Source organism: Sesamum indicum, linkage group LG10 (assembly GCF_026168435.1).
Source record: "Sesamum indicum cultivar Baizhima isolate 11 linkage group LG10, ASM2616843v1, whole genome shotgun sequence".
In the NCBI taxonomy this organism is placed as follows: domain Eukaryota; kingdom Viridiplantae; phylum Streptophyta; class Magnoliopsida; order Lamiales; family Pedaliaceae; genus Sesamum; species Sesamum indicum.
This window is the reverse complement of record NC_142666.1, coordinates 16,352,060-16,373,803: the sequence shown is the minus strand read 5'-3', so window position 1 is coordinate 16,373,803 and position 21,744 is coordinate 16,352,060. Positions and strand designations below refer to the sequence as shown.

Sequence of the window (21,744 nt, the reverse complement as noted above, 5' to 3'; positions counted from 1 at the left end):
TGAAGAACTTACATGATAGATGAAAGCAAACTTTAAGTATATTAGATAAAATTTCTTAAATCACAAAAGATTTGTGTATAATTACTCCAAATTTCAGGAGTAGGAAGAGATAACTAACAAAAGGCGTGGTAGTTTCAAGAGGTGAAATGTCGTTAGTCCCTAATGGCATCTGCAATTCCAGTGTAATAAGACAGGATTACTTGTCAGATTTGGTATAGAACCTGGCACTTGGTTACTGTAAAAAATATGTCACAGGTTTGAGCCATAAGAAACGTTAAAGAAAGTATGTCACAGGTTTGTCCCAAGATAAAGTGGAAGAATCGACTTTGATCCTCCTTTAAGAACGGAGAAAACCGAAAATGGTGTAGAACCAACCGAAACTGAATTTTTATAACTTAAAATTTTGGTATGATATGATATTAAATACTTAAGTAAATTGATCACAATTGTTAAATGTTTTTTTCTGGGTTTTCCACAGCTGTATTATGGTTAACTATTTTTTTTATCAAAGAAAATCATAGTTATGTTAGTTATTATTCTTTTATTTCGGTAAGCAAGTATATAAATCAATATATAAAGAAGAGGTGCTCTCTTTTTTTGGTGTTTTCTTTATATATTTAATTTATTTTTTCAAAATATTTATAAAAATTGCACACTGGTTTGCACATATTACGAAGTATAAATTAACAATGAATATAAAATAAATCAATACTCGGTACGATCAGTTAAATTAAACAAAAAAATACCTAAATTGCTTAAAAATTGAAACCAAACTGTGAACCAAATTTATCAGTTTTCTATTTCTGCATGCCAAAATATGACCACCCATGCAAATTTCAAATGTTGAAAGTAAGATATAGACCAGTAACTCAACGTTGCAAAGAGGAGAAATGCCTAAAAAAATAGAGAGCAGCAAGACACGGAATCGAAAGCCCTCGTAGCGTCCTATTCCATTGGTACGAGACCGCCAAGTAAAATGCAGGCAGAACTCGAACCAAAAGAACGACGCGCATTTGGTCGTTTACAGTGTTACATCAACAATTACATACACAACTCAAGAACACAACCAAGAGAATCATAAGTTCCTAATTTACAAAAGAACGGCAGCATCATCATCAACGTTATGTTTGAATAACCAAAGGTAGATAATAGACCGTAAGCAATCATTCAATAATCGATGCATCAGAGAAGTTTCATGCATCTGATCAAACAGCCGAAAGACTGGCCCATTTGCCCAGTTCGTAGGGGTCGGCGTAATAGTACAACTTAATTCTGTTTGCCAAAGACAAACCTGCAGCCCATGGATGGGTTCGATATTCTGAATCATCTTGTTCTGCTGGGTCATCCGAGAATGCGGCAATGTCTCCCAGCAGCCGGAATGTTACACGACGAGTGTTTATTTGTCGAGGGAAATCAAAGTACATGGGCGTTCCAGGCTTGACTTCTGGTAGGCGATACTCAGCGACAGTGACCATGTTATGGGACTCCTGTGGGAGGAACATGATGACTTTATTATTATAAGTCATAAAATAAATCACTGAGACGTGTGAAAGAATGAGAAGCTAAGCTACATCTTTTATACTAATCGTGGCGTTTCTCACCTCTAATTTTCCCTTTTCTAGCTTAGTTTTATTACAAGCCATCAAAGTAGCATGAGATGAATGCAAGAGGTATTAACCTGCCATAAACCCTAGTCGTTTAAATGTTGGCCCAAATTAACTCATCAGATGTTGTTGAGAAGAAAGCAACAAGGAGAGTGGGACTGCCTTTGGAAGAGTATTCTAGACACCTGCTACGAGTTTTGAATAGACATGCCCTAACAGTGGTCATTTCCTTCCTGCAGTATGATGAATCCTTAATGGAGTCCTAGGTCTCCCTTCCTAGATCTAGTCTTCATTTTCTTTCTAGAGTTTTTATGAATCTCTAACACAGTGTTTGGATTGATAGATTTGAAGGTAAGTTTTAAATACTTCAGAATAAAACCTTTGGATTTGTTTGGACAATTTCATATTACAAAAGATTTCAAATTCTTCAACTTTCCATTTATAAACCAACTACTCTTAAGGACAATGGCCCCAACTTTAGCAACTAGTTCCCCAATTTTTTGCATCATTTCCTAGCTCACTGTAACTTGAGTGAGTCTAGACAAATGTCTTTTCCATGTCTCCACCCCAAATTATTCTCATACCACAATTCCAGCCGAGTTCTTAGATCTTTCTTCATAACACCATCAATCCTGATATTTAATTCTGTATCAACTTTTGTATTTAAATACTGCAATTCTCTTCCAGAAGCTATCACCATGGCATCAGTCACCATTCCCTTTCTCAACTCATCCTTGTCCATCTGGGTCCAAACAAAATCTTCATACTAACATATACAAACCAAGTAAAAATTAGAGCTGGCAACAATTTCTTGGATCTGAGCAGTACATACACCCATAATATCCTAAATCTTCAGTGAACTATTTCTCGAGGATATGACAGGGAATCGCTAACCTTGTTGTTTTAATCATCGCAATCAACATTCCCCTGAGGCCCATCCCCATCCCAATCCCATATTTCTATTTCAACAAAAATGACACTAACATTTTTATATATTATTATCGCACCTGCCAAATGGAGCTACATTATTGTGTTGTAGGAACCGGGACTAACATCATAAGATGGGCGTACAACCTAGATTAGAGCTTATAAAGTGGGTTTCGAAGATTTACTCACAGCACAGATATGCTTTACCACATGATAGCTAACAATTTTTTTCAATTTGTCACATGATTTTGTTTAGAATTTTGTTGTGGCTGATCAGATTAAGCCTCCGAGCAAACCCATTTTTGCAAATACAAGTATTACGATTATTAGTCCTACGATTAGAATAAATAAACAATACTAAATGTAATTAGTCATATCATATCTGAGTAGGTGTAAACAGTATAACAAAAGTGAATAAAAAACAGATGAGGGCATATCATTATTTACTTTCTCTTTTTCTCTAGCTCGAGGGGAGGAGGGGGATAAAAGTTAAGTAAAAGAACTACCAAATGGCAGAAACGGAATAACTGCAGAAATTAGCAATCTTCGAAATCATGATCAGCTATTCTATGGCATATACAAGATAAAGGTCAATATTTATGTATATCAAACTTCTACTCTATCTTCAGCAGCCATAACCTATCATCAGCGTGAAATTAAAACTATGAATGGCTTAAGTTAGCTGAAGGAGCGCCTTGCGCTGTGCACCATGGCTTTGGAGCACCTTCGCGCCATGATGTGCCATGCGCTTTTAACAAATATGAATTAGGCACAAAAGATTAACTTTCTAAGTCCCCGGATTTGGCCCAATCTTGGGACTTATGCCCTGGCGCATAATCATATTTTCTGAAAAGATGGGGAAGTTTTGAACTTGTGTTGTGTCAAACCCCAATAAAACTTAAGCTAGTTATTTTATGACATTACTATAAGACAGTGTTAGCAGGACAACAGGATATATGTTTGCAGTACCTGAAGAGCAGAAACTTGAATATACAACACAGCGGGAGATGTCAGCCTCTCTTCTAGAAGACAGTTCGTAGCCCCAATATCTATATCTGATGAAGGTGAATGATTAACTCGTTGTTTTATTGCACTGAAACCATCCAGACGGAATCCAGCCAGCATAGGTGAAGCTGGGGACAAAAATTGCTCGAGAACAAGATCATTGTCAATTAACCTTTCAACCTCAATTGGAACCTGAAACATTTAAATGATCTCTCAGCCAATTAATGTAAACCAAATACTGTATAGTAAATATTTGTGATAAACTCCAAAGGAATTTTCTGAGCCAATTAACATAAAAGAAATTCTGCATCGTAAACAGAGGAACTTATGCGTCACCTTGAATCTGTTCAACTGAGGAGCTCTCTCCAACCAGTTTCTTACATTTATGTGGTCAGAAACTTGTGTCGACACCCCTATTTCATTTCTCACAGTTCTCCCAACAACCAGAACTCTTTTAGCATGAATGCATGGTTCGCTATCAAATTCTCCACCAATAGAGGCACGCCGGGTGGGTTGCGCGAAAGGATTTTCATCCAGAGACAACAGATGAAAGTCTCTTTCAAAATTGACAGAATTAGACACAAGTCGTGGAAGACGCAAGGTGATCCAAATTATACGGCATCGGACAGGATTCCTGAAGGCAAATTTTACATGTCTAGGTACTTTAACATCTTTAAGTGACTTCTCTGGGCCACAAAGCTCGGACGAAGACGTTATCAGAGACTGCATATCCCATTTCCCTGTACATGATCTTTCTTCCTTGTCTATTTTATTGCTAGCCCAAATTTGTACCTGTATATACAGCAGAAAGACACATTAAAAAAGCAAAATTCTGCTAGGTAATAAAACTGACCTCAGAATACAGTTGTAAGACATTATCTTTGGCAGTCAAAAGATACTTTCATATTAAACCCAGCAGTAAATGCACGAGTATAAGTAAAAGAAAAAAAGTATGTAGAGAGAGAATGGAACGTACAGCATACTTGTGCGTGTATGCTGTATGTGTATGATGATATTACTTCATAAAGCTTACTTGTGTGTGTAAGGGAAAAGTATGTAGAAAGAGAAGGGAAAGTCTTTTGACATTCAGTAGCAATATCCAAGGACCACCATCTAATAGTTTATGGCTCGATCAGATCGAACAGTTGACAAACAGAAAAGTAACAAATCACAAAACTAATCAAAACAATTTTCTTTTCCATTTTTCTGTTAGAAACCGACCTCTACCTCCAGGCAGAAGAACATTGTATTTGGGAATTGCAGATAATTTTATAGCACGGAACAATAAAGGCCTAGACCCTAGTTGTGCTAAAAATCCACTTCTTTTTCCTCCAATGTGCATTGGATTTCTTCCTTGTTCCCACTCTAGATAAAGTACAAGGCTTTCAATCATTTCATACACTTTTCCCCTTCTCTGGCTAGGATTCACACGTTACACATAACGCAAAAATGTGTTATTTCACATGACAATAGCAATACAAATATCATTTCTAATAGGACTAAGGATTTATTACATTGGTATTACATATTATATTACTAGGGCAAAAGTATCTACTAAAGAGAGAGGAGTTACAATAGCAACACACAAAATTGTGCATGAAAGGAATTATCATTTCATGCGAGAATCCAATTAAAAGTTTGCACATAATATACGTGGCAGATACTGTAATCTTGAAAGGACCATTCTGCGGAAACATTTGGTTCTAAAAGTAAATTTGACATCCAATCATTAAGTAATGAATCTATAACTGTTAATTAACAGGTAAAAAGTCCGCAGCAAGGGTACTTACAGTAGGAGCATCGGACATTGAATAGCCACATGGACTAACCAGAAGGACAACACCAGAGACATCAGAAATATCGCCGAGGACAATGACAAACTCCACTGAAGAAACACTAGGGGGAGCTCTCCAATATGACTCTTCTGATCCACAATTGAAAGGAGTAACCAACGACAATAAGGGCGCCGAACCAGCTGCTGTCTCAACCTATATAACATAAAGCCACAACTAACCTCCAGATAGTAAAAGCAGTCGAATTGGAAATACATCAAACCACTAACACATCTACACATTTTACATATAGCTAATTGATCTTGATGACATAACTGATAGAAAAGGCCTATTTTCTTTCCCAAGTGCAACATTGGGATAACCTTAGTAGCCACTCATGTAAAGGATACTCTTTGGGGTTTAGGACCACTGGTGAACATTATGTGATTAGGTGGTCTAGACCTAGGAACTACATCCATGGACAACTTAGGTTTTGGCTATTGTTGTCAGTATTCAGTGAAGAAGTGATCTTGAGTGATGCACCTATCATGAGTAAAGTATTTTGAAACTAAAATGCCTCTTTCATATTTAAAAATCCATTGATGGGATGATCACTATTAGTCAAATAACCTCACCAATCTTGAGTGTATTACCACCCTTCTTAATTTGCTTTTAAATACCTTTCCTTTTGGGGTAAACCACATAACATAAGTTTCATACCTAATATTCCTAATACAACAGAACATTTACAGCTCATAAGTTCATAGAGAAGGTTGAATCATCGAATTAGTGAATGAACCATTGAAATGGGAAGAAAGGACTAGGACAACACAGCTGTGCGTAAGATGAAGGGGAGAGCTCTAAAACAAATTCCAAGTGCAGAAACAGGACTTAAGCTTACAGAAGTAAGAAGAGAATAATACTAGATAAGCAAAAGGGAGTTGGAAAACCTTTGGGAGCCAAGACAAAGGAAGTCGCTCCCTCCGTCCCAAATTTATAGATCCTATTTCCTTTACAGGGCGACCCAGAATAAGGCTCTATTTCCTAACACTGGAACCTTTTGTCAAACATAACTTCTCACTTCAAGTAATGATGTAAAATCACTAACTCTAGACCACTACTTTTAGAGATAATAATGTAAACATATGCTAAACCTACTCTTTCAACTCTCACCTAGAACTCTGTGGCAAGTCAAAGAGGATACGTTATTATGAAAGGAAAGAGTAACTAGGTTTCTTTGTTCAGCCTTTAGAAACTAATTTGTAGGAATGGATTTGGCGCAAAAAGGATTATTAACTTTTTATCAGAAAATTGAGAGGAGATCAAATTTGAAGTATTTGAGATTATGAAGACACCCATATGAGAATGAGAATACGAAAATGATAATCATATTACCGGGTGTAGAAAGCTGGCAAATGGAAACTCTGCAAGTGATTCCTCCCCATCTGTTAACTTCTCTAAGATCTTAGAAGCTCCTTCACTGCTTAGAAAGTCATCTCTTTCCGGAATCAAGTTTCTTGACGACAATCCAAACACATTGTTGAGGGCTTTCTGTGCAGCATAATCCACCCGATTTCTTCTTCTTTGACTAATCAAGACCCTGATGTAGTCCAACATCAATGCATCAAGGACAACTTCATCACAGCATAGTTTACAGATAATCCCATCAAGTGTCGGCGAGCGATTTGAAGATGCATCAGCTGAATATCCATGGGCAGATCCTCCCTGGCTAGTTACACCATTGTAGCTTGAATTCACCTTTGTATTATAGGATGCAAGCAATAGAGCTCCTTTCCCTGCAGAACAAACTTTGCAAACCCTTCTTCCGCATTCAGAACAGACGAAAATGGATTCTGAAGCCGGGGAAGATGATGAAGTCAAGGATGCACCAGCAGCTGGCCCAGTCTCAGCACGAACTTGGCATGCAGCACCTGAACACTTCTTTCCGATTTCAGTAACATTCCAGAAATCAACAGAACTTTCATCAGATAGTCCAAGCCCAATTGAAGAAGTAACTTTATCTTCTAATGAAGCCTGCCCTAGCAAGGCCAGGGTGCTTGCCACCCTGTATAAGCTTCCCATGTATGAATCCTCAAGCAACAAATTTGGGTTTATACTGGCAGGATCTACGCCTAATGACAAGAGGGCCCTATCCCTGTCAGCAGCAGAAAGATTCAGCCGAAGACGTTCTATTTCAAGCTTCACAGCTTCCATGAAATCTAATCTTCTTTCCTGCTAATTAATAGAAAGAAAGGAAGAAGGTTACATCAAGTTGGTCAATGAAGCAGGTGCCACAAAAGTCATGGTGACAATTCAAATTGGTACTTCCACAGTATTCTCAGAGACAATCAGCATGCATGGTTGTATTATATGACCATGCTTGCAGAACAAGGAACTTATAGAAGTACCAGCATTCATGTTAACCCAAGTTACAGGCATAACTAATCATGTAAAACATCATTTAAGCAGTTAGCTATGAGGGAGCCAGACTAAGAAAGTATCACACAGTTAGAGCTGCTGAAGTACAGTTGAATCAAGACCACTGAATCTAAATGGAAAGTGAACACTTTGACAAGATGAAGTTTCTTTTCTCAAATTTCACAAGAACCTTGCAAAAGAAGAGTTGTTGCAACAGAAAACGCAGAACAGTTTATAAATAACACACATGTAAATACTTGGTAAATGACCAACAAAATGCGTCCACATGAGTGTGTTTTCATTCTTGGAAGGGAAAGGTACCACGAGCTACACTAAGTGAAAAGTTTCTTTTGACCAATAAATCATATGAATTAGAAACATCAATGTACCACCTAGAACAAGTAAAGATCAATTAAGCAACTATTCACCCTAACTGTCAAAGCTTCAGCAGCAAATCTGTACATCCGTAATCTTGAATCGACTAAACTCAACTATCATTTTAAATTTTCAGTCTAATTGATCTTATACCAATTTGATGTAGGAGAAATACAAGCTAGCAAAGGATTGTGATGGAAATTCACACAACTTTATATCTTCATGCCATATGGGTAAAGTTCATTAAATGCTCATGAGTTTCCAGCAACAATCAACTAATACAGCAATCTCAATCTAGCCCAACCATAATATCAAACTGACACAAAGAGGAGCTGGAGACATGCCTACACACACCACGCTAAAGTGGTTTAATGGACTTAACAATGTTAAAGGAATGCTCCTCCCTCAAAGCATTAGTTGGCAACCCAAGCACAGGTTGGGGTGGGGATGGTCCATGAATTGCATGATATACTTCAATCCTCCTCATGTGGCACCTACACAGTATTTGATAACGTGCCATGGCTTTGCATATCATATGCACCAAAGAAAGGGTTTGTATAAGAGCAAATTTCAATACAGTGATCAGTAACATCTATCATTTAATCAGGAGTTCGGAACAGGAACAGCAACTCGATGTCTTCTGTAAGCAGAAAATGCATGGGAGTTACTCACTTCTGTTCCCCGTACATCTTGATCAATTGAATGAAGGAAAAACCACAAAAAACAGCCTGTTTAAATGATAACAGATTCAAGGGAGGCAGCAGCTACATTTTGATAACTTAATACTATAATCGATCTAAATATTAAAAATGTCTTCATGTGACAAGAATCTTAAAAAAACTCAAAAAGTTCAGCAGGAGCAGAAAACAGGCAATTGTTAGAAGTCTTTAATTCAGTAACAACATACCCAGTGAGGTCCTGCAAGGTGTTTGAATGATGTAATATATTGTTGAGATCCATTATCCGAATGTCCTTGAGATGAGACTATCTTGGAGTGGTCACTTCCATCGGAAACTGGCTGAGCGATAGCGTCATCCAAGAAGTCGAGTAAGTCACTCCCCTTGTTAACAACAGCTTCTGTATGTGGTTCAGATATGGAGTCTGAAAATCTTAGTTCTCCAGTCAAAAGGTCTACAAATGAGTTGGCTGATGATTCTGATTGAACCGATGGAGCCCTTCTGTCATTTGTTAAATTAGAAGCAAAAGCATTGGTATCTGTTTCAGAAAGAAATGGACTGGTTTCCTTTTGGTGACTATTGATGCGTTCAACAAACCTAGCACCATTTTCTTCACGGGAAAAAATTGACCTCCATGGAAGAGAAACTCCAAGGATCTCTACCTGCATGCAGACTCAATTGGTATTGATATCCTCTCAATATATTTCTTCAAACAACATTTAGTTGATGTTTCGTACCTCACCAAGTGTCATTGGGCCTCTTCCAGGTATGGCAGGATAAAAGGTTAGCGCAACAACTCGAGTAAGAAAATCCAGTTCTCCTTCCAGTTCTTCAAAATCGTATAACATGGAAGGGCTAGAGGTTTCTTGGGCATGCAAACGTGCACCAGCCCCAGTGACGGCCATGTCTTCTGGACTGGTAGGTCCTGTTAACGGTATCAGAATGTTGGTCCCATTTGCACATTGAGGTATAGAAGCTCCCTGTGAAGGTTAATGTTAAACTAGAGACCTTAAAGCCAACTGAAACTGCTATTACAAATGGAAACAACTTTATATCACTTTTGATTTCTTCTGATTGCAATGTACAAAGATATTTTAAGGGAAAGACTAGTTATTTTAAAATTGGCAGTCAAGCATGAACCTGCATTAGCAAAAAGTCAAAGTGGAGTAAATGCACATATTCCTAGTTTTCCCATCATAAGATTCTACATAATTGTCCTTTCAGTTCCAGAAGGCTATAGAGAGTAATAAAACAAGAAGGAAGAAACACATAAGTAGATAGACACCACTCAAATGCAGATACCAGTACCATGCAAATCGCAGCAAAAAAATAGTAAACAATGTTAACAACTGATGAATAAAAGACCAAAAAAGCAATAAAGGTATCGCCCTATGTTTCTGTATCAGAATTTTCCTTCAACTGTAAAAAGCATCCAATGCTCTCAAAGTAAGAGACGTTAACATTTGGAATGGAACCAGCTGCGGTAAAAGACAAGAGTATCCCTAAAATTACTCAAGTTAAAAACTATTTTTGCATCTTCAAATCTCTCAGCACATGTATTTCGCAAGACAAATTTCAGGCTTCCAGATATATTTAGAAACTGATGCTCCTTACAGTCAAAAATTTTGTCCCAACTATGAAAAATTGTATATAAAGTGATATACGATGAGTAACTAAAACTAGAATTGTAGCTGGTAGATTGCTGGAGGTTAGAGGTCATTGCATAAATAAATTCAAAGGAATGCAGATGATTTACTTCTTTTAAATGGTTCAAGATCGCCAAATACAAATACAGAAGCTGGCAAAATGAGGGAGTGAAGAGTAACAGAGCTCAAAAGCTCCTCTACTGTCCAATCTTTGTCATTGCATAATTTTACCCACGTCATAGATGATCTACTTCTTTTGATTGGTTCAAAGACCACCATACACAAAATACAAAATACAGAAGCTGGTAAAGAGGGAGTGACAAGAACAACAGAGCTTGAATGTTCCTCTGATATTATTCCCTCTTTAACATATCATATAACATGAATCAAGCAACACCGAACAAGAAACAGAGGTAAGCCAATGTATTTCTAAAATCTTGAGCTTTTGCAAAAACGATTTCCTTGTATCTCAAATTAGGTATGCTTAGAATGTTAACTCTAACTCAATGGCCTCCAGAATTCATAAGCCAGAAGACAGACCATGAAGGACTTTTAATTTCTCTTTGGGAGAATGATTGGGAATATTAAGATTGAACAGACTTAAAATGATTGTACTCCAAAAACGCAGTAGGTAGTTAAGTTCTTCAACAAGAGAAGAAACAATTTCGACAAGAACTAAACGGAACACTATTCTTGTCGGGAAATTATCTGGAAGTACACCCAGCAAACATGAAAAGGTTTGGGTGTAAAAACTAAAGGTCATACAGTTGAGAAGATCAATATAGAGATATAACAGACCTCAAGAACAAGTTTGAGTCCATCCAGATAGCGTCCGGTCCTCACATCAACTGTTGATGGAAAAGTAGTATCATCAGCACCATGAGCAACAGTCAGAAGAAGCTGACAAACATGGCAAGGCTCCCCAAGATAGATAAAGAGTTCAACCACATCTGCGGCCTGCGCAGAAACCTATTGTATGCATACAAAAAGTAATAACTTATTAAATGAGATGGACCAAGGCTTCAAATAGCAGAATTTGGAAAATGAGAACATTTTTGAAATGCATAACAAATCTTCCATAACAAAGAATGCAAAATCTGATACCCATATAAGGTCTTTTCTTTTGAAACTCAGGAGACTAGCTCCGCCATCAGAAGATGAAAACATGCTTGGAACTGGCTTCAAAAAGCATCCAAATGGGCGAGAAGGTACCTGATGTAATCAGCAAAAATCATTATATTCTGCAAGTCAAACCACGAGACTGATCACATTTTGCAGACATGCTTGCAAGGCTGGAAACCAATTCACTTGAGAGAGTTCATATTTCAACTAAAGTGAAAGTCCAGATTGATAGGATTGGTGGATTGAGTTATTTTGACAGTTTTCATGAACATATCATTCCTATGAGTTCTGATCTCCATTCTATAACCTTACTACTGCCATGTACAAATAATCAAATTTCAGCACAGGATGACAAAAATACAGTCAAACGACAGACCAAACCATATAACTCAGACATTGTACTCATATTTGAGATTAATTTTTGAGACATGTCAGCATATGACCATCTCATCTGTAGTTACTTAAAGAATTTAAATTGTGCAAAATGACTTATTGGAATATCAAACTGTTTGCCATATGCACTATTTGAATTATTTTCACATACATCCGTCAGCACATATAGGTTATATATTCCACATAGTTCATAGCAATATTATAAACACATTCCTTAACTAAGTGAACTGCTTTTAAAAATTATTATTCTGAGACTAGTTTACAAGCCGCCTCCTAATTATTTCAACCTTGCAGTGGAACCATCAGAATTTCTCGTGTAGATATGATTGGATCTGTTACTTCTGGGTATCCAAATTTTCTTCTATTAGCTTCAAGATTCAAGTGTTTGAACCAGTTAAAAGGCAAAATAGTAGTTGGTTTAGCGATATCTGTTCATACTACAGAAGACATGATAAAGAAAAGATCTAGCTGATAAACTCCAATCCCCTGTAACAATGCTGCAATTTAGAGAGATTAAGAAGTTACCAAATTAAAACTAATGCCCTTTTGGTATTAGTACAGCAACAAAAGAAAGTGAAAGGTTTCATCTGTATTGAACCACACACAGAAGAGTATAGAAGTTTAAAAGAAGCTCCCAATGGGAAAATAAATTATGACGAGATGAAAAACTTATGAAAAGAAGGAATTATAGAATCAAAGAAGTTGGAAGAGCCAAGAACAACATAAGCAACAAGCACAGTGGGGAACTCAAGGGCATATTAATTGCTGAAATTCCAAGATTACATACATGTAAGGGATGGAACATGACTGATGGAAAATGCTTGAAGAGCCGTAGCCCCAGAAAAATCTCTAATTGCTTCTGGCGGGAGCTATCTACAACTGCATTCTTATATCTTCTCTGTAGTGTGATTTTCATATTCTGTGCTGCTGAGAACTGTTTAAACTTGCCTGCTTCCTCACTGAAGATGCTAAGAATTTGACTGTGCATAGCCTTGGAACCCGTATACAACGTCGCATGAATGTCACCAGCAACTAAGAAAAGATCAGCTAATTGAGAAACAGGCGACAATATAGTTGATCTCTTAAACTCTTCGAAGGTCATGTCGAACCTTTTCCAAGGTTTATCTGGACAAGGATGATTCCAGGTTGTAGTCCTCGTGTTGTGATCAATATAATATGTTTTCCCAGTCACAGCATCAGACCGTTTCTCCCAGCCAGGAGGCAATGGGGCCACATATCCAGCATAGTTACCAGGTGATTGATAACCATATGCCAAATCACTATCAAGTGATATGCCTAACCGTCTGCATTGCTCCGTAAATACCTGAAGTGCACCAAAGAAACTAGCAGCATTTGTTCTATCCAAAGAATCCGCACAATTGAAACGTATTACTCCATTTTGATGTGATCTTAAGCAGAAGGCACCATCATAGTCGTCATTATAGATTACTTCACCTTTGCAATTGTTAATCCTTTGACGAGAGGGCAAATAATCCCCCTCAGAAATGCCAATAGAAATTGTGGGTGCCTTTAGAAGATACCAAAGTCCTTCAATTGTTTGCTGTTCTCCCTTCAATTTTACACTAGCATGCCAATCATAGTTTATCAAGTGAATCCGAGTATAAGGAAGTTTCCCAATGGAACGAATATAGTTTAGCGATTCTTCAAAATGCTGAACTAAAATAGATTCTGATTTCCCTTCTCCACTCCTTAGTAAGTTGACGCACACAATTGGAACCAGAGCACTTTTTTTCTGATTCCCGCCAGAAGCTGTACCTAGATTTCGTGAATCATATCTTTGCGACAGCCTTTGATAGTACTGCGCACTTCCTTTATAAGGATCGCGATCTGATACATATATTTCCGCTTCTGCAGCAGTAAGTTTTAATTCAGCACCCCACCAGATAGGAATGGTGCCTCTACGCCAAATATAAGTGTTGAAAGGAACACTTTGACCAGCCTTTTTGGGAATCCAAACAAGTTGTTCACACTCAACCTCATTACCTGCCATTCAAGAAAATAAGTGTGTGACAAGGGGGGCACTAAGGAAATAAAATGTGAATGATGGTTGTCAATAAGATGATATTGAAAAGCTGGATATGAGAAATACCATTGAAACAGGATCATAAACAATGCAGTTTCCAATGGAAAAGATAACACAATGACATCTAACTGGACAAGAAAATATATAAAAGAGCATGTAGTGGCTCAAGCTTACAACTACATGTGTTGGAAAGAAAAATGAACAGGCAAGCAAAACATACTCCATACCATAAGGATGATGGAAAGGGAGGATCCACTTGGCAAAAAGGAATTCTAACCTATAAGCAGCAAGGATACAACTGCTATTTGGAATGTTTTCATAGTAAAATGTCAGTCAGGACACAGCACCTAAGATACTTTGCTGTTAGTTGTTCGGAAAGAAACTCTCTGCTGTATGTGAAACTAATACTCAAAATTACGGGGTATGGAAAAAAAATCTGAAACCAACAAGGAGAACAAATTAAAGCTTGTTAAATTTATAGTGTCGATAATGATATGGTGAAGAGTCAACCATGTCAACTGCACAGCCATGCGTAGCTTAGATAACAATCTTGCAAGTTGCAAATAATGCAAAAACATGGATCAGAAGCATGTATTAAGTGAATGAAGAACAAATTAAGACCAAAAAATAAACATTCCAGAAGATAAATGCATCTTTCCTAATAAATTCTGCACCACCAGACATAGTTAACACCAAAAATTTGTTCAGCGAAAGAAGAAAAGGGATGAACTAAGAATTGCAGAGATCTTAGAAGAATTACCGGTGCTATAACATGAGTTTAAGCCCCTTGCTAAGTACCGAGTTCCAGGGTGCAACCTACTACGACGTGCAGTGAGTGCAACAACCCCCTCCTGCTGCCCAAGGCTACCAAAATTCTTACAGTCTGCAAACCCCTGTACATTGGTTGACAATTGTGTGAGCATGTCATCCAACTTTCAACATAACAATATCTATAAAGCTGGTGGATCAGATTCAGAAAGACTTCAAGAACTCTACTAAGCAAGCTGCTAGAAAATGATCAGAAATATGAAGTAAAGAAATCAGAAGATCTGACACTGCAAAGCATCTGAAAGTATGGATACACAAAATATTATTCCGAGTATTGAAAAAAGAGTACTAATCTTCACGGTGAAAGAATTCTGAGAATTGAAATATATTCACAACAGAACTGTATTTGAAAGGTACTTGACCAACAATAATGCCTTCCAAGAGTTGGACATTATTAAAAATTATCTGATTCCTGGAACTAAAAAAATGTGAACTACAAGCATGAAGGTTGTTAAGAGTCAACCCAGCCTAGCAGAAACATCTTACTGAAAATGTAGGAAATAAATCCACTTGAAGAACATAAAACTCACTTCAACCAAGTTTCAGGAGAAATCTCACTTTTATTCAGATGATGGTTGGCACAGTTTTGAATTTAAAGATGTCTCCATACTATTCAACTTTGGCTGCAGAAATCATTCACTCCCATGGGCCCATGCTAATCTGCTATATTTGCATCTTCCCTTTTTAACACCTTACTTTGTTCATAGAGACATATACCTGATCAATTATTTGCCTGTCCCAACCATTACAGTAGTTACATTATAGTTATCCATATGCCCCTTGACTGTTTACAACAGAACTATCACCACAAATTTTTTGAGAAATTAGTCCGGTCAGAAGTTGCAATTGAAGAATAATTGCCCAGAAAACAATTAATGACAAGTTACAATTAATGACTTCTATCACTTCAAACACAAGTGTTGAATTCCCTTACCTATTCAGGAAAAATAACCCTATTACATCTATCGAGATTATATGCTGTGATAGCCCAATCCTCCTGCCGCATATTAGTCGCATTTGCAGCACTTAGCTAGCATGGCATTTAGTGAAAATCAAAGGACGGATGTGCAGGTTTACGTGTGAGCTACAAGTGAAAGGTAACATATTGCATCAAGCTTGTGCCAAAGACAATGCTATAATTAATTAATTGAATATATTAACAAATTACGCTGGAGTCAATCAGACATCTATCCAAGACTACAATTTAGATGTAATTTCATTCCATCAACTATAGAATCTCAGGCAAACCAATCAGAAAAACGAATTTGAATAGTAATCTTAATATAATGGAAGCTAAGAGATGAAGGATTTGTAACGTAAAAATTATCAGAACCAAGGTACAAAAGGACAAAATCCTACAAGCTTACACAAGTATGGACAGGTTGGTCTGAGCTGTCCCAAAAAGAGAAAAAAAAGGCATCAGGACTGTGGCTAGAGTGGTTTGTACATGCACCAAGACTAGTTTAATTGAAAGCATGTATACGACACCTTGATCTATTAATTACTTCAGAAGTGGGATATTTTCTATATTCTCAAGTCCAGTAAATAGCATCCAACACATTATTGCCGAGAACCAAGAAATGAGCAGACAGCAATTGAATGCCAGAGAAAAACGTAGACAGCAAGCTTTCAGTACCATGAATTCATTTTATTTTGACACTAGGTGCAAAACAGAGATAGGTTAGTTTCACATCTTGCTTTACATTTTGGAGCCAATTGAAGTTCTTTGAACTTGTTTCAACCAGAAAGGCACCATCACATGTATTTCAAAGTCTACATCATCATATCATGTAAAGTAAATGCCAGACATATAATTTCCAAAGGTTGCCATGATCTGAAGTAACGTATAACATCAAAGTTCTACAGCTAAGGAGATTTCATATGGAAAGATGATAACGCACAGAAAAGGTCCAGCTAAACTTAGTCACCTATAATATTTTCACCCACTGATGCACTATAGAACTCATAAAAGTTGTTTTAAGCCACGAGGGAAGAAGTCAAAAACAAAGAGCGCAAAGAATAAAGAAAAACCTGTCAGAGAAGTGAGAAGGTAATACAAATTAGTCATAAGAACATTAGATAGAACAATTGTGAAGATACCAAGTGTGACTAGAACCTGCAGAAGAATGACGCAATGCTGCGGAAGCCCAATGTTTTCGAAAGGCATTGAGAACCATTTATTCCACACAAATTCATCATCAGGATTCTGAACGGGCATACGACTTGGGAAAGGTCGAGTTATATCCCTAGTTTCACAGAAGTAATGTTTCCCATCAATGTCAAGCTCAGTCAGTTCTTGAATATTCTTATTTTCAGTTTTACTCTGTACTTGAGGATTCTGAAGTGAAATTTTAATCCACTGGCTCTCAGTTACAGTATAAACACAACCTCCACCAGGCAAATTCGGTATGCTGGCAGTCAATCTCGTTGCTACCAACAGTAGAGCAAAGCTACCAAGGGCTGCATAACCTAATAAAGCTCGTGCGTGTGTTACGCTCTTACAAAGCAATTTTGAACCATTTGTGATGTAATCTAATGCTTCATTTTGGGTCCTAAAAACATCATAACCCTGCTTTGCAGTATAGCGAAGAGCCCCAGTTGTCGGATCAATATAGATAACCTGAGTATCAGTCCTGGTAGACAAACTGATGATAATATATACTTCACTCGAGTCCAATGTGACAACAACTACAGATGTATCCCTTAGAAAACGACCTGCTGCAACAACAAACATATTCGAGAATCAGTGGAGAAAAGGAGAGAGGGTAGCCATAAAAGTATCCAGGATTTTTAAGTTTGTTAGTTACAATTAGAAGCAGGGAATTTCGGTGGAAAACATCCTCCTCCCACTAGACCAAAGGGAGTGTTTGCAAAAACTTCTGCTTTTAAAGAAGTGATTTTGTTGAAAAAGTTAGAAGTTACAGCAAAACTAAAAGTGGGTAGTGTTCGTAAAAAAAAGTGATAAGCACTTACAAGCTAAATTGGGTAGTGTGTGAAGAAAAAATCACTTGTAAAATAAACTTAATTGACGAAAGACTGTTTTGTCCCTATGTGTTAACAAGATAATATCTTTTGCTTATTATTTCACTTGTTGTTTGTCACTATTATTATTTTTTCCACAAAAATCATAAATTTTATTTCAATTATAGGTATTTCATATCTATATTTTTAAAAATATTATAAAAATATGTTTAATTTAATAATGCTCCCACTGAGTAATATAGTTCTTGATTCATACACAATAATTAAGCTTGCATTATTGCGAAAAATAATAAATTTATTAATTAATCAAATAATATGCGAACGAAATAATATAAATAGATAATATAGCACATGAAATATAAAAAAACGTAAAACATTAAATATGTGAAATTATAAATTTAATTCTGGTTAAAATTTAAATTATTTGAAAACTTCGCTATCAACTTTAAATATACACTTTTACAAATAAATAAAAAACAGTAAAATTGAATTAAGATTATTATAATAAGGGTAAAGTAGTAAAAAATAAAGTTAGATTTATTTACGAAAAAGCCAAAGTAGCTAAAAGCACCCCTCAAGGTGCTCCTAGCTTTTTGCCTAAAAGCGCTTTTTTTAGCCATTTCAGAAGCAGAAGTTGTTACCCCCAAACACTTCAAAAGTGCTTTTTTTGGAGCCAGAAGTTGAAAAGCACTTTTGTGAAGCGCACGCAAACACTGCCATAGTAGGTTAGTGAAAATCATTAAAAGTTTTCACTGGTGACTACGAGGTTATTGTGGCAGCAGGAAATTTACAAGGGACATACGGTGGTGTTTTAAATCCAATTTAGGCAACTGCACATAGAAAATCTAAATAGTCCAAACCTAGAAAAAAAAAGTATAGCAGAATGAGGTCCAATGGAGTGGACGCCTCATTGCTTAGACACTTGTAAAGAGTCAAGAGCATACGAGACAGCTGAATAATAAACACTAGTGCATTATTTCAAAAAGAAAATTTCATTAAAAGAAAAAAGAGCGCGAAAATAAGATGGAAGATTCCGGAGATCGCATGTCATTTTAACTCAAGAAATGATCTATTAGGCAAGGATGCAGTACAAATCCACCAAAAAAACACAATAAACCAATGAAGAGATAAAATATAAATGAAAAAAAACAAAAGAAACCGCAATTTACAATAATATCAATTGTTTACTCATTTGGATAGAAGAATATATCTGATACTTTCCACTAAAGTAAGACGTTTGGCAAGTTTTTGCCTAGCTTTACACTCCTGCAGTCTAATCTCAACTGCATTTGTATGTAAAGTCAAATGATAAATAGCTATTCTCAATTGTTAAACAGACATTTCAAACTTAAAGAATCATGCCAAAATGAAATCCGCTACAACAAACAAGGCATTGCCAATGAACACAATATTAACAAGAAAGGATCATAAACACTATGAAGGACTGAAGTTCAAGAAAATACGATTGCATAATTAGTAAGACATCAGAACTCAAACTTCTAACGAAGACTGAATAAGCAAGCCAATAGAATCTAAGATTTCATATGTCTACTAAAACAGTTCTCATGCACTCACCCGATGATTCCATGCTCTCTCTCACCCGTCTTGACGTTCTTTGGAGCAGTTAGCTTCACGTATCTGATGAATGGGTCCGTCGGACAGTAAAATTACTTATCAATTAACCAACAGTAGGACAACCAGATAAAAGGGTCAAAATGCCCTTTACAACTTTTCTTGCTGAAAAGCCTTACTCTAAGTTCCACAGAAAATTAATCCATTAAGTACTATCAATGCATATTAGCACAACAGTCAGAAATTTGAACCATTATATGCAGATGCATGCCTCTGCGCGAGATATCAGAATAACAACAAATTTTCTATTCAAGGTTTTAAGTTTCTGGACATAGGGCATCAAATAATCACAGCAAATCAGATGAAAAGTGAATAAATGCAACTAAATTAAGACTATATTAAATCAAAAATCATTTTCCTATTCCCTTTCACCAGCAGATATTCTGTCTTCTGAGTTGTCAACTCTGAGATTTATTATAGCCTATAAATTTATCATCTCAAGCACAGCCAAACCCCCAACTCCTACAGTAGCTCATAATTTATATATGGAGAAAGAACTGCAAATGTTCATATCAGCCAGAAAATTAATAGTTCCATACGCAGACTTCAAGCATAGTCATAGACACAAATGCAGTCATTTTCTAAAATCGAAGTGCGTAGTATACAACCAAGAGCGCGAAACATAAGAAAACAAAGAACAAAAAGAAAAAAACACATTATATAAAAACAAATAAATCAGCGGCGACAATTATGATAAAACAGAGATTGGTTGGTGCATCAATTTGATACTTGGAGCAGTCAAAGAAAGATCTACAGTCCATTTCGATGGAAAACTTAACTAAAAGGACTTCAACTTTTGTGATCATTCCATCAACAGAATGATCTGATATCCACAATACACTTCCCAAGATCTAACAAACCATTCGACTATTCAACAAAAAGCAATTGAACATCGGAACAGATCCAAATTATTCAAAACCAATTCCCAAAAGACGCTTCTGTGTATATTTCGAGAGAGATGGAGAAACTTACAGGAAGATTGCATCAGTAGGTGGAGATAGGCGGAGATGGAGGTGTACGTTGCATCTGTAGGTTGAGGTACAACTGATGGGTTGAACGATGAATTAACTCTTTATAACCATTTTATTATTATTATTATTAATATATATATATATAAGCTCGTTTATATCGAAGGCCTTCTATTTTACTGATGGGTTAAATAAAAATTTAATTTATAATACATAAAATGAGCAAATAATTCTCTGGGAAAAAAATCAATGAATTATTTAATATGTTTCGAAAAATGAAGCAACTTATATTCTATAAATAGTTTAAATAGAGAGTAATTTGCTATTTAATTTTTCACATGAGATTTTTTCACTAAGGAATAAATTGCATTTTTGCTTTTATTAATATGTAAAGATATTGATATTTTCTGATGGGTGTATTTATAACTATCCAAAAATATAAGTAATTTATAGAAACAGATCATATAGATTATGAGGTGTAAATATAGTTACCTCATTTTATGTATTTCATAAACAAATTTTGTAGCGTTTAATTCAAAGAACGTATATGTTCAAAATATTAGACATGATCATTTCGTGAACGTGCATTTGGATTATTCGATAGAAAATATATGTATATAATGGTGATAATTGATGTTTCGTAATGGTGTTAATTAAAAAATAAAATACAACAACAAAAGTCGTTGTATAAGATATGTTATTCTTTGAAAATAATGAAAATGAAATGTATTTTGGAATTAATTTGACAAAAAAGATACATCTTAATATAGTTTAATCAATGGATATTGCAAGCAGGGACGGGTAGGTGAAGCTTGGGATGAGTTCCTTGTAAAGGATTAGTACACGACAGAGTTACCTACACCACCGTGATACAGGGATTGTTTCATAAAGTTAGAATTGCTCATGGCTGGAAGCTTTTCACAATATGGAAGCTCGCGGCATAACGCCTAATTTACTGACTTATAATATCTTGTTGGAGGGCTTGTGCAGGACGGTATTTCGTTCCCACCTGCAGAGGTTATGGTCTCCCTAAGCTTGTATGCTTTCCACCTGCAGTGGTCATGTCCGTGGACTACTGAACGTTGTTTTTGCTGTTTTGTGCGTTCGAGAATTTCTGGGGGTTTGGCATGTTCTATTTGGATATAAGAATTAATATCTATTAATGCAGACTTCTTTTCTTAATATGTATTTGATAAAGATTATATTCTTTTACATGAGAATATAATTCCATCAACTGTTTTATAGTGAATTTGAAATGAAATTTTTTAGTGGAACTAAAAGAATAATTTTCATATTTTTTTGAATTTGAAAAGGAAATAAAGGTTAAAGAAGAGAAAATATAAAATTTGAA

General features: G+C 36.2%; 1 protein-coding gene across 4 annotated transcripts; it reads right to left on the bottom strand.

Annotated features, from left to right (window-relative positions):
• Positions 1–869: 869 nt before the first annotated feature.
• SAC9 (sacI homology domain-containing protein / WW domain-containing protein) lies at positions 870–20,513 on the bottom strand. Of its 4 annotated transcripts, XM_020697388.2 has the most exons (15): positions 20,398–20,513; positions 19,369–19,431; positions 16,928–17,529; positions 14,744–14,876; positions 12,727–13,943; positions 11,529–11,636; positions 11,223–11,393; positions 9,516–9,758; positions 9,376–9,440; positions 9,009–9,279; positions 6,704–7,543; positions 5,327–5,524; positions 3,873–4,328; positions 3,501–3,728; positions 870–1,487 (listed from the first exon to the last, which is right to left on the bottom strand). In XM_020697388.2, the coding sequence occupies exons 2-15, from the start codon at positions 19,379–19,381 to the stop codon at positions 1,206–1,208; spliced, it is 4,827 nt and encodes a 1,608-aa protein (XP_020553047.1). In that variant the 5' UTR covers positions 19,382–19,431; positions 20,398–20,513; the 3' UTR covers positions 870–1,205. The 4 variants fall into 4 exon arrangements, with proteins under 4 accessions (XP_020553047.1, XP_020553046.1, XP_011091528.1 ...); XM_020697387.2 differs by having other exon boundaries at positions 9,009–9,440; XM_011093226.3 differs by having other exon boundaries at positions 6,704–7,540; positions 9,009–9,440.
• Positions 20,514–21,744: the final 1,231 nt, after the last annotated feature.